This window comes from Clytia hemisphaerica, unplaced genomic scaffold (assembly GCF_902728285.1).
Source record: "Clytia hemisphaerica strain Z4C2 unplaced genomic scaffold, Clytia hemisphaerica genome assembly, whole genome shotgun sequence".
Lineage (NCBI taxonomy): Eukaryota > Metazoa > Cnidaria > Hydrozoa > Leptothecata > Clytiidae > Clytia > Clytia hemisphaerica.
In genome coordinates, this window is record NW_027103253.1 from 685,941 (window position 1) to 699,284 (window position 13,344).

A 13,344-nucleotide genomic window follows, 5' to 3' on the forward strand; every position below is an offset into this window, starting at 1 on the left:
TAAATAAAGTGGTGCAAGTCGTGAAAATTACGTAATCAATTTCTCGAATCTTTCCTAGAAACGCTTACACTATGGGGGTAATTCCTGCTTAAAGAATAATTTTTTCTCTGGAATATTACCTCCTTAGCATTTGTGTTCAGGGTTCCGCCTCTAGCTGTGTTACATAAGGAGACGTCATCGGATCGAAGTGGGACATTATTTGGAAGAAATTCTAGATCTTGGCTAGTTTTGAGAGGTTTTCACTTGAAAGTTTCAATTTGTTGAAAGGAAATCTTAAGTTTCAAGAATTTATCAATCATTTGTTAGTTATGGATACTAGGGATAGTCAACTCACCCCTTCTACTACAGCCGAAATAACATGTATGGTTTGTTGTGAAGACTCAGACTGTTTTTCCATTGGAGCATGTGATCATCCAATTTGCTTTAAATGTTCAGCAAGAATGAGAGTTCTTTCCAACCAGAAATATTGTCCAAGCTGCCGAACAGAGTTAGATCAGGTATACCATTTCTATAAGTGGGATTTTTTATGTAGAGGTCCACTCCAGAAACGTCTGGAACTGGAGCAAAATAAAGTGCTGTTTTTTCGTGCTCTGGAACGCGTGAAGATTCCGCAGCCTTTCCGGTGTTCCAGAGCAAGATATCCGCAATATAATTACGATAGCACTCGCTGTGTTTTGTGAAAATTGATTGTGCATGCACTTAAAATACAGTATAAAAGAAAATGTTTCTCAATATTTCGACCACGTGATCAGTGATGCTTTCGAATATAATGAGAGTAATATAATGTAATCAATGATGTTTTCAACTCAAGGGACCTGCGTGATAATTTCTTGTTTTTGACCAAAGTCCATCACCTTACGTGGGGACAAACATTTTTTTGTAAACATGTTTAAACAGTTCCGTGGAGTGGTCCTACATCCGACAGCCCTGCCTAAATCCGATGAAGTTTTTCAAAGATACAAACTAAAATAAAAACAAACCTTTCCCTGTGATGCAATGAAGATACCGTCAACTGCTCTAACTTGGGACGATTGGTCGAAACATGGGATGGTTGATATCTGGTCTGTATTTTCACTTAGGCGGCAATCACAAATATCTTAGTTTCGCGTTGCCCATCCGACTCTCAAAAATTGAGTACCGTAGAGTCGTCTAATCTCGACATACGTCTTGCAATCTCGACACCGGATCTGTAAAATAATCAAAACAAACCTTGAATGAAATTCTTGGTATCATTCTTATCGAACAAGTTCATCCATCAAACTAGAAGTTCAGTAAACATTGCCATCCTTTCAATTAAAAAAAAACAGCCAAATTATAAGCAGTTTTACACAACACACGAAACGCATGCAAACTTCCTCGTAACTTTCTCGTGTCCATCATTAAAATTTTACAACTTTATTACGCTTCAAGTCACGTGATAAAAATAATTCGCGCGCTTAGTCGACCTGGTTTCCATCTCCTTTTTATTTATTGCAAGCACACGCTCTAGGCGCTAGGAGGCCGCGTTAAACTTCTAGACGCCGCACCTAGCACACCCGGTCCCTTTTCAAATTCATAAGGAAACCGGGTTCTTTTAATTATTTTCGGTTCACGGTAAAAAGGTCTACTAAAAAATTCCTCGCGTGCAAAATGTTGTTGTGATTTCGGCATCTTCGTTGAAAGCATGCTAATTAGTTTTTTAGTGATTACTACATCGTTAAAGTGTTCTTTTCAAATATAAGTAATAACAGTTCACATTTCTCATATTATATTAACAATCTGTGACGTGGATAGAGAGAGAGAACAATTTAGTGATTGATTGATAACTTTAGTATGTATTTGTTTATGTTTGATTTTTTATTTCGAAGACCAGCCTACAGCTATGTCGAGATTGCAAGACGTATGTCGATATTAAACGACTTTACGGTAGAATTGAGTTTGTGAGTCGGTAAATTTGTCTAACTTTTTCTGTTAATGACCTTGCCTTCGTTCAAAAATTTTATTATTGCCAATTTTTTGCGAGCAATTTCTAGCGCATTCGCAGCATTTTTACTTTGTTTATCATTACATGCGCCATTTTGGGGTCAGAGGTCACTGTGTTCAAAGGTCATAATTTTAAACCGCCCATTGCACGCGGTTGTTTTGACTGCTGGCTGGCTGGTTTCCTCCAAGAATGCACTCCAAAAATGGATGGAAAAATGGAAACCCGAAAATTTTTAACTCAAATCAAATACCTTTGGAGGTTCGGTGAAATGGGGGCTGAATTGCCATCCCATGTTTTGTCACATAGTCTCAAGTTAGAGCAGTTAACGATACCAAAGTGTCAACTAAACTGAGAGATTTGATACACTGAACCAATTGAACCTGATAACAATAATTGCTTCTTATACAAAGATTTTTTTATTACAAAATTGTTAATGTTTCAAACTTGAGCAGCGGATTCACAATAATAGAGGTAATTATTTTTACAACTCACACTTTTTTGATCACATTAATTGACATCTTGACATTATAGTCATCTTGTTAGATGTTCTGATGTTTTGTTTCGAGAGTTCTTGCAATAGTTTATTGTTCAACTTGGAGAAGGAATGTTTGTTAACATAGAATTTTTTTTCATAGGAGTTATTTGGGGGGTCTGGTTTAGGCAGGGCTGTAGGATTTAGGACCACTCAGGGTTTTATTTAACGTGTTAAAAATCACTTGCTCCGGAAGCACTGGAAAAGATCCGGAACTTTCCAGAGAGAAAAATAGTGTTTTTTAGCTGCTCCGGAAAACTCTGCACCGAGAGCAGGGGGGTCGGTACTAAAATCCAAGACATATATGAGTGCTAAAAGGTTTATTGACCATTTTTGACATACCTTCACCTGCCAAGAGGGTCCTTAAATGTAGCAGTGTGATGATGGGATAACCAGGCCGAATTCTATAGAGGCAGGGCAGCATCCTTTTAAAATAGAGCACTTTTCTGCTGATTTTATGTAAAAAGGGCTATTTTATCATTATTTTTCTTAGTTCTTGAAGGGCAGCGACTGTAAAAAGGCATGAAAAATGGTCAAAATCGATTGATTCCTATAATCAATAGGTTATGAGGCCTTTTCTATAAAATTGTGAGTATCAATTGATCATCAATTGGTTTTTTTATCCGTTGGCTATCAATCAATCATTTTATAGGAGTGTCAATCAATAACAATGAATAGACTGATGATTCTGTGTGTGAAGACGTCATTACTTGCACCCACGATCAGCCATTTTTGCTAACAAATGGTAGAAATAACATACAGGATAAATTCGGTTGGTTCGAAACGCAGGACACAGGTCATACAAACTACAGACCGGAAAATTGTAACACACTTGTAACGTAACATATAGAAAATACACTATTTTAGAAGATTTTAACAACAAACCATAAATGCCAAACGATTGACTGTTTTAGAGATATGAAAAAAGTGACGTCGTTTTCATCAAAATTACAAGGCAGGGGATAAAAATATTGATATAGTTATGAAATATAAACCTTTGATGCCACTTTAATCAATTTTTGTTATCATACCCAAGGTGATGCAGGAGATATAATGAGATATGATATAGCGATTGTGAAATAGCTTTTTTCCTGCCAGGAGGCTGTTTAAAGATGAGATAAATATATATAACACATGTACTTTTGATATAACATATGTAACATACCAATGACATTGAAAAGATAACTTCTATTATACATGATTATGTGTAATGTATGATATAAGTATTACAGGTCCATGTTATACACGGCACAGAATGCAAACACACGTGGTAGGCACGTGGATAGATTTTGTTCTTTAACTTTAAAAAGGTTTCAGATCAATAAAATACCTTCAGAATGGTATTTCTAACGATTGCGATTGTTTTTCAAATATTTTCTTTGTTTTTTACATCAATTAAAGCTGACCTGTCAGCACTGACCTGCGTCTTGTCTTATGCGTCCTGTCTCCTGCATTTTGAACCAACCGGGATAAATTCAGTAGCACCTTGATAGGCAGTCTATGCTTAAACTCCTATATCAACATTACAGGATTCGAAGTGCGGGCCGATTTCACTTTCATTTTCAGTAGTTTCACTTTCGATTTCAAGCCAACATCTTAGCAAACGGGATGCTTGCCCATAGTTGCAGGGGTTTGTGCAAAAAATCAAACATAGAAAGATTTCCAAATGCAAATCCCCTATTTTCATTGAACCAATAAAAAATAAAACTTTTCCATGTTTCACTTTTTTGCACCAATTCTTTAAAATGAAAATATTTAAGATTTATTTAAGAAAAAATTAAGTTCCAATGGAAATTTGGAAAGGTTTGATCTGCGAAATATTTTGAAACAAAACTAAAAATTGTCAAATAAACTACTTTTTAAATGTTTACTGGCACTGGCATCAAAGGATATTTCAACAACCAACGTGCATGATTTGGCAGTAAAAGTCACAAATTTATGAAAATATTGTCTCCCAATAGTGCCATCAGGCTCGGGTGGAAAACAGTACTTCTCAGTGAATTAAAACTTTGAACACTTTTTCTGAAATGTTGAAACCTTATTTATATAAAGATAATTATTTGGTTTTCCTTTCAGGTTGTTTACTGTAGTCAACTGAAGAAATTCAACGAGTTTGTACTCAGTAAAATGTTAAGCAATCGAAAGTTTGGCATTCGCTTTGAAACGGCATTTGTTCGTAAAAGATTTGACGCACTATTGGATTATGTGTGTATCGAATGTGGCGAAGGACCTTTAGGCTCCATGCAAGACTTGAAAAGCCATATCCGCAAAGAACACGAGAAACAATTCTGTTTGATTTGTATCAAGAACGTGGTACTGTTCCCATCTGAACGCAAACTGTATAATAAGAAAGAACTTGTCAGACATCGCAAGGATGGAGATGCAGACGAAAAGTCACATAGAGGTTCGTTAAGCCTAAATCCTTCTCATCAAATCTCTGTTGAAAGTTCATTCGTTCATAGAAGACTTTCCGACTGAGGAACGTGTAAAATGAGGCACTTAAGAGTCCAAATTGAGCCTGTGGCAAATTGGCAAAGTGCCTGCTCCATCAGGTGGAAGTCTATTTGACGGAAGTTATAAAATGTAAACAAACCAGGACACCCTATCCATTATACAATATTTATCCACAAACCATTTTTTTTTGCTTTGAAAAAACTGTTTTGATCACAATTTTTATTTACAGGCCATCCTGAATGTCGTTTCTGTGATGAAAGGTACTTCGATAACGATGCACTTCTCCTTCACCTTCGAAAAAGTCATTTCTGGTGTCATTTCTGTGAACACGATGGAAAGCAAGATTATTATGATGTTTATGAGAGCTTGCGAAGACATTTTGCTGACCAACATTTCTTGTGTGATGAAGGTACACGCTTTTCTTTTTATAACAATAGTGTACTTTGGATGAGGGTCAAGTATTCTTAAGAAATTGCCAAAAATGAGAGTGAAATATTCTTAACGTATTCTTACTTTTTTAGACTTTTTTAGACTTTTTACAAACATGAGAAATGATTTTTGGACTTTTAAATGAACTTTTGGAACTTACATTTCTGTCTCAAAGTTTAAACAGGTTTAAATTCAAGTCTAACAAAGGAAGCAGTTTTTTTCTGTTAGCCAAATACGAAATGACTAGAGGCTATTCTAAGGGTATTCTTACGATCTAGCCAATTTTCACCCTGATATTCTTATAGAAGATATTCTTATAAAAAAAAAGCTTACATGGGGAAAACATTTTCATGGGTTGTTTAATTTTGATGAATCTCATTCACCAATAGACCTTATCGGAGTTTTTGATTTTTCTAAAAATACGATACATTGTGGCATTGTTTCGAGTGTATTACAATAGAATTCCCTGGATGAATTCCTAAGAGATTTCTATTGTAATACCTTAAGGGAAGAAATTTTCGCGAGAAGAAATTTTCGCGGAATTTAATTTCGCGAATCAGAGTTTCAAAATGGCAAATTCCGTGGAATTTAATTTCGCAAATGAGCCAATTTCAAAAGTTTCACGGAATTTAATTTCGCGATTGAGAAGAAGTTATCAACTTAGATTAACTTTTAAGCATCACGGAGTTGTTTATATTTGTTTATATTTGATAAAAAATACACATTATAATGCTTAAAAATCAATTGTGTCCATCTTTTTTGGTAACACCTGGTCAAAAACAACAAAATAAAAAAAGAGGAAAAAAAATCGAATTTCGCGGAATTTAATTTCGCGATTTAACAATTTTGGTGTGTTTCGCGGAATTTAATTTCGCGAATTACGCCCCAATTCGCGAAAATTTCTTCCGCGAAAATTTCTTCCGCGAAAATTTCTTCCCTTAAGGTACACTCGAAACAATCCCACAATGCATCGCTTTTTTTAGAAAAATCAAAAACTCTGATAAGGTCTGTACATCGGGATGATGAGATGGAACTTTTACAAGATACTTCACTAATTGGTATGAAGTAATAAAAATGACTCGTTCTTTAGAAAAAGTAACGTGTTATTACATGTTAACCAAACCAAATCAAACGAGAGTTTCTTGTAAAAACTCCAACTTGTACCAATACAACAATGCCTGCTTTTAATCCTTATTTATGTAGCTAAGTGTAGAGGGAAGATTCAATGACGCTCTGTTTTTCGATATTTGGGCGCCCCTCGAAGATTACTTTTTGTGCTTTCATTGTCAAATCGCTACTGAATTTTAATAAAACTTGCTTGCTTTTAAACTTATTCATGTAGCTAACTGTAGATGGAAGATTCAAAAAAGTGAAAGAGATTCTAGAGAAAACAGAAGAAGATAAAAATGAAGATTGAAAATACTTTACGTATTCATTCATCCAACATTGTAAAAATTTCTCTATCACGAACAATGACATAGATTTTGTTTTTTATCCTGACCTTTTCACTATTATAGATGCATGCGCGAATGAGAAATTCACATCAGTGTTTCGTGACAAGATCGATTTTCAAGCGCACAAACTAGCCGCTCACCGCAAGAAACTGAATAAATATCAGGCTAAAAATGCCCGTAAAGTGGATATCGACTATAAGTAAGTCTCCAGCTTGAACATTTTTTATTGTATTTTCAAAGAAAGAAAGAAATTTCCCTGTAAACCAAATCACTCATTTAAAAACCTATCCCAACTTTTTTCTGTTACATTTATGACTTGATGCCAAACCTTTTTGTCCCTTGCTTTCAGTTCATCATTTTTCAGTGGTTCTATCTGTGCATGAAGCAAAATGATTGAATTTCTTTTTAAAATTTATAATCACTATTCTTTTTAGTTTTGGAGGGCGTTCATCAGGTGCCTCGGCATCTGGGGGCGGTGGGAGTACAATCACAGGGGCGGATTATGAAGACGTTAGACAGAGCGGTGAAAACAGGGGAGCCTCTGGTAAGTCAATAATAGCATTTAAGCGTTATTTACTGTACTTTAAAGCTTCAAAAAATAAACGCTTTTGAAAAAAGTGTGTAGAGTACACAGGGCGGGATGAATGATTATCTGGCACCCAAATGCAGAAATTTTCATCCGACACGCTAAAGCTCTGAAGGTCGGGAAAATTTTCAACATCTGGAAGGTTTAGATATTACAGAATTTTTCAAGACCGCGTCAAGGATTTTTCAGTGGAAGGCTCGGTAACCCAGCCCTTGTCTTCGGAGATAAGTGGGTCCAACTGAAATAGTTTTAGGTTTACACGAAAGGGTAGTTGAACCCGACTGGAAATGTGGCAGATCAAAGGCCGACCCTCTCCGATTGGAAATTGACCCTTTAGAGCTTTATCGTGGGTGTTTGCCAACCCGCCGTCGGACTATCAGATAAGATAAATGATGTCTTGGATTTTTAGGAGGACGTTCGGCCGGTCGTTCAAACAACAACAACCATCGCTACCATCGCGAGAAGAACGGCACGTTGAATTTCTATGATTACGAAGATGTAGAGAAGGATCGGAAAAAGTTTTTGGGGAAAGCACGAAGACATGAAGCGGAGGAAGTCACCGATAACAATGAAAGGTACTTTGGCTTGGCTCTTCTTTGAGAGATTCAATCAGTAGAACCAGGGGGTCGGTAAAATCCCAGACATCATGTCATTTAGTGGTGGTGGTATACCATATTTTTAGTCCTTTTTGTGTCACCAAAAAGGTGGTATCCAGACAAAAGTTTTTGAAATTATTTAATGCATTCAGTCAAACCTCTCTCTTACCCTTGCCCTTACCCTTATTGCCATGGTGATTTTAACTCTCAGTGGATTTTATTAAAACTACCGGGTGACCCACGAAAAAGTTCGGACCTTTCTCGGCGTCTTGAGGCCGAACAAATGTCCCAAAGTGCTCGGAATATTGGTATTTAAAAAGTAGATATCCTAACTTAAAATTTGAGCTATCACTTTTTAAATTTGACCAACTAGTTCTCTACTTATGACCTTTTAAACTCAAAATTCACTTTTCGGAAAGTGTAAAAAACACGTAAAAAAGAGGTATTAAATTAATGCAATCAATTAGAAAATCTCTTATAAATTGACTTATTTAACGAGTTTTATGACATTAATAATTATTAAAAACACCCTTTTAAAGTAGTTTTTGTTAAACCAAGACTAGTTTTTATCAAAATTGGCACTTTCAAGGACTTTTCTCAAAAAACTGTATATCAAAAACGTCTAAAAATACCTAATTTGATACCCCTTTTTTACCTGTTTTTTACACTTTCCGAAAAGTGAATTTTGAGTTTAAAAGCTCATAACTAGGGAACTTGTGCGTCAAATTTAAAAAGTAATGGCTCGGATTTTAAGTTAGGATATCTACTTTCTAAATAATAAAACTCCAAGCACTTTGGGACATTTGTTCGGCCTCAAGACGCCGAGAAACGTCCGAACTTTTTCGTGGGTCACCCGGTACTTTCTATTCATAAAAAAATCATTTAAAAATGTCTCAAGGGAGTTAATCACCATGGTAATTGTTTGAATACGAGGCAAGTGATGTTTGTGACGTAATTTATGAAACGGTCTATTATATTTGAAAATTTTGAAAAAGTTGAATTTCTGATTTTCCCAAAAGTTTTCATCAAAATGTAATTTTATTGCATAGTATGTGGCAAACGGCTAGGGCTCTTTTCAAGATTTACCATTTGTCTACTCGCAGAATCACCATTTATTGTTTGAGTCTCATTTCACACTGTCCTTCTTTCACAGGGCAAAGGTCGGTCGTCGCATGGCTGCAACGCGTTCACTCAGTCAATCTGAACCGGATATCCCTTCAAACTATAACAACCAAAACATCACGCTTGATGATGACGTCATTGGATTCACGGAGCGGCTCGGCGATCATACTGAAAAACCGAAACCGAAAGAAAAAATTAAACCTGTTGTCAACAAAACGAAAGAAAGACAACCCAGTCCTTCTCCTCCTCCTCCTCCTCCTCCTCAACAACAACAACAAACGAAACCGAAAGTTGTCAAAGAAGATTTCCCTTCCTTACCTGGTGCTAAACACTATATCCCTCCAACGAGTAACAAGAAGCGGGCGGACGATTTTCCCGCGCTACCGAAAGCAGCGGCTAGTAAACCCAAACAAGCGAATTGGGGGACGAACAATAAAGACATGAAAGTGTTAAACGGTGTAGTGGTAAAAACAGCAAAAACTAAGAAAAAGGGGAAAACAAAAAACTCTAAAGTGACTGATGAGAATGATTTCCCATCACTTGGGCGGACGCCAGAGAAATCTGCTCCGCCACCGAGTAAATTTAATACATTTGTCGATGAAACGAATAGTACAAAACCGGTACAAAATGGTGGTTCGGCTTCACAGAAGAAATATAACGAAAATAACGTTTCAAAGGAGAAAAGTAAACATGAGAAACAATCATCAAACCAACATTCATCACCTAAACCATCCAGTCGTCCCCCACCCGGACTTTCCACCAAACCGCCAGGCTTCTCCACCAAACCGCCAGGCTCCTCCACTAAACCGCCAGGCCTTTCATCAAAACCGCCAGGTCTTTCGGCCTCAAAACCGACTGCTTCCGCTCCGCCACCCGGTTACGCAAGTCAGCCAGCAGACACATCTTTAGCCGATCGCAATATGCGGCTTTTAGGAATGTTGACGAAATTTTTGGATGATTTCAATATGAGCCTTTTTAAAGATTTATCAGGGAAATTGAGAAGAGGGCAAATTACTGCTAAAGCATATTACGATGGAATTAATGAACTTTTGGGCCGTAATTTGAAATATGTATTTTCAGAGCTTGTTGCTTTGTTACCGGACGAACGAAAACAATCAGAACTGCTGCAAGTACACAACGATGCCAAGATTAAAACTAAACAAATAGTAGAAGAGAGAAGGGAGAAGAGCCTGGCAGCAGATTATACTAAACCGCAGACATGGGGTGCCAAAACGAACAAAACTGTCGAAGAAAAATTACCTGAGAGTACATGCGAGAAATGTGGTGTTACCGTACGAAATGACTTGATACAGGAACACTTAGAGTCGCATGGTGAAGCTTTCCCTGCGCTTCCTGTCACCACTAAGAAAAAGAAGAATTATTCATTCAATCCTACAGTGCGCCATACTCGCCAAAATATGGTCAAAAGTGCCTGGTCTAAATAATTTTTTAGTCATTTCATTTAAATTTTGTTTCATTTATTGATTTCAGTTTTTCTCATAAAAACGATAAATTCCTTCTTTTTGTATTGATCAAAATGTTCAAGACCTAATGAAATCATTGGAAAAATTGAAACTGATTCTCTACTTCTTTGGAACTTCCTCTTCCCTTGTTCCCAGAAGGTACGAAGGGAGGTTTTTATTACCCAGCGGGCACACAACGTTGTTTCAACGTTCATTGAACGTTATATGAACGTCCTGAACGTTAGACAAACGTTTAAACAACGTTGTGTACCTGGTGGGAATAGTTTTTTAGCCTTAGTAATCATTTTGTTATAAGTTGAATCAGAAATCTAGATACCGCAGGGCCATGAGAATGGCCAAAAAATTAAGCAACTTGGCCTTAGCAACCTTGCCCTGAATCAAACTGAGCATGAACCGGGAAAGCAACCAAAAATACCTCAATTACTTGACATTAAAATGTGTACCGATGGTATTTGAATACCAAATTCGAGTTATTTTTGAGATAAAAAGCGAAAAATATTTGAAGCTTCTAGGCATTTTTGGCTCGAAATCCATAAGCAACTTTTTGGCTGAAATCCGGAAAATCCTTAGCAACTCCAGTCCTGAACCGAAAATTGGGGTTGCTTATAAATAAAAATGTGTACACGTTAGCAGATGAACGCTTTGTCATTTTCGCGTCCAGAGATCAGCAGTCAAGCTATGAGCTGCTGTGAGTATGAATTTTGAAGCACACAAGCTGTGACGGAGTATGCAACCAATATGAGATTTTTTGTTATCAGCTCATCTATATAAACTGAGAGTTTGTAACCCTCCTTCGCCGTCTTCTTGAAAATTTCTGACAACACTCTAATTCTTATTTTTTCAACAACCTCTCCAGACCAATTGCGAATTTAAAAAAAGAAGTTTTAAATCGTTTGACACTCACTTGCATAAATCACTTTTTCCGACTTAACAAGTTTTGCAAATTTTTCATTGAGAATCTTGCTCCTTCTGTTTTACTGTTGCCGTTGCTGAAACCATCGCCATTAATCAAGAAAGATCAGATTGAGCAAATGGCTTTTCGCCATCACGTTTTTTTCCACAATCATGGTCGAAATATATTGACATTTTAGTGTATTTCAACGTTTTTCAAAATTTGAAGTTCGAGCGAGAATTGCTATTTTAACACTTCCACTGTCTTTCATTGAATATTTCAATTTTTGAGGGGTTTGGTGGCTTCTGGCTATATTCCTAGCCTTTTTCGAGCAACGTTGAATTTTTAAATCCCGAGATCCTGAAATTTCGCCGGGAAATCCCCTTTGTCTCAAATATTTTGTCCATGATCGTAGTTGCGTAAATAGCACCTGCAGCATTACACGTTTTTTTTTAAGAAATTAGTTTTACCAAGCAGCCTCAATGTTTCTTAAGAAATCGGCCTTTTGAGCCTTAAATGTTTCTTACATGTTTCTAAACTTTTTGAAATAATCAGCCTCGTGAAAGGCTGGATCGGAAGGTTTAAAAAAAACGAATTAAAAAATGTTATTTTCTCATGCTCAGCCTTAGCATGTTTTTGACTGTCCAGAGTCTTGCGTTATAAAGTAGCAATAGTTTTGTTTGGAATGAGAAAACGTTCAGCAATCATAAGGTACAATCATGGTCAAAATCTATTGAGAATTTAGCTTACAGTATGTATTTGCGTTTTTTCGAAATTTGGAGTTCGGGCGAGAAAGTCGCTTTTGGGCAAATTGATAAATTTCAATTTGGGAGGGGTATATAGACTTCCAGGCTATATTCTGAGCCCTATTGGACCATTCTTGAACTTTTGGATCTCAGATCCCAAGCTCCTAAATCTTAAACTCTACCCTTCCAAGCTAATTTAGAGCGCTTGGTTATAAGATTTCGAAGGAATTTCTCTTTTTTCTCAAATATTACGACCATGATTGTAGGTCTCCAGTGGTCTTTGCTACTTTTTCGATATTTTGTATAAACACTCTCCTCCCACTGAGAATTCGATCATTTTATACTATAGACAGCATGGGTGTGAGCCAATGAAATAATCTATTTTCGTTGCTATACTATTTAGTTTGTATTTACTTTGAATTGGATACACGTTTTTTTTTATAAGAACGTCAAAAATTTTCGAAGCCTTCGGATGTTCTTAGTTTTTTGGATTTGGTGCCTAAAAGTGTTCTTAAAATGTTCTTATTTTGAGCATTTTTTGAGCATTTTGATGTAATTTCTTAAGAAATCGAATGTTTTTAAGTCTCCAAAGCCTTTGTATGTTCTTAAGAATGTTCTTAGATTTTTGGGCCTCGAAGCCTTATGTTCTTATATAGTTTGTTCTTATAAAAAAAAACGTGTAGTTTGTTAATACTACCACAAGAATTTATGTAAGTTGAACTACAATTATTAAACGTAGCATAAAACTGGGAGAGTTTTTGTCCCTACTTAGAGGCGAAATGGGTGTCGGGTATGTGCCAGCCATAAAGGCCCCTTTTTCACACCCTCGAAAGTCTCTCTGACTCTCTGTCAGGATCCAAAAATCACGAAGTTGAAAACTTTCCTCTTTCAAAGGGTCGTGACTTTCCATAGTTTGGACAAAAATCGAGTGAAAATTGACAAAACTTTTGAGAAAAGTCTCTTAAGGGTCCCAAAAACGCCAATTTTTCCTCTCTCTAAGGGTCGATTTTCAATTTTTGGCTTAGACATACCCGTCACCTCGCCAACCTAGTACCCCCTGGGTTTATTCTTCAACTGGATTTCTTC

General features: G+C 36.5%; 1 protein-coding gene across 1 annotated transcript; it reads left to right on the forward strand.

Annotated features, from left to right (window-relative positions):
• Window positions 1-117: 117 nt before the first annotated feature.
• On the forward strand, window positions 118-10,711 carry LOC136797958 (E3 ubiquitin-protein ligase ZNF598-like). Its single transcript, XM_067054537.1, has 7 exons — window positions 118-497; window positions 4,572-4,899; window positions 5,179-5,358; window positions 6,896-7,031; window positions 7,267-7,376; window positions 7,828-7,993; window positions 9,168-10,711. The coding sequence occupies exons 1-7, from the start codon at window positions 309-311 to the stop codon at window positions 10,579-10,581; spliced, it is 2,523 nt and encodes an 840-aa protein (XP_066910638.1). The 5' UTR covers window positions 118-308; the 3' UTR covers window positions 10,582-10,711.
• The last annotated feature ends 2,633 nt before the right edge of the window (window positions 10,712-13,344 follow it).

Excerpts from the sequence above, each read along its gene's own strand:
- LOC136797958 (XM_067054537.1), top strand. The coding sequence starts at position 309 with ATGGATACTAGGGATAGTCAACTCACCCCTTCTACTACAGCCGAAATA. Across the intron at positions 5,359-6,895 it reads ACATTTCTTGTGTGATGAAG|ATGCATGCGCGAATGAGAAA; the intron begins GTACACGCTTTT and ends TCACTATTATAG. Across the intron at positions 7,994-9,167 it reads GTCACCGATAACAATGAAAG|GGCAAAGGTCGGTCGTCGCA; the intron begins GTACTTTGGCTT and ends CTTCTTTCACAG.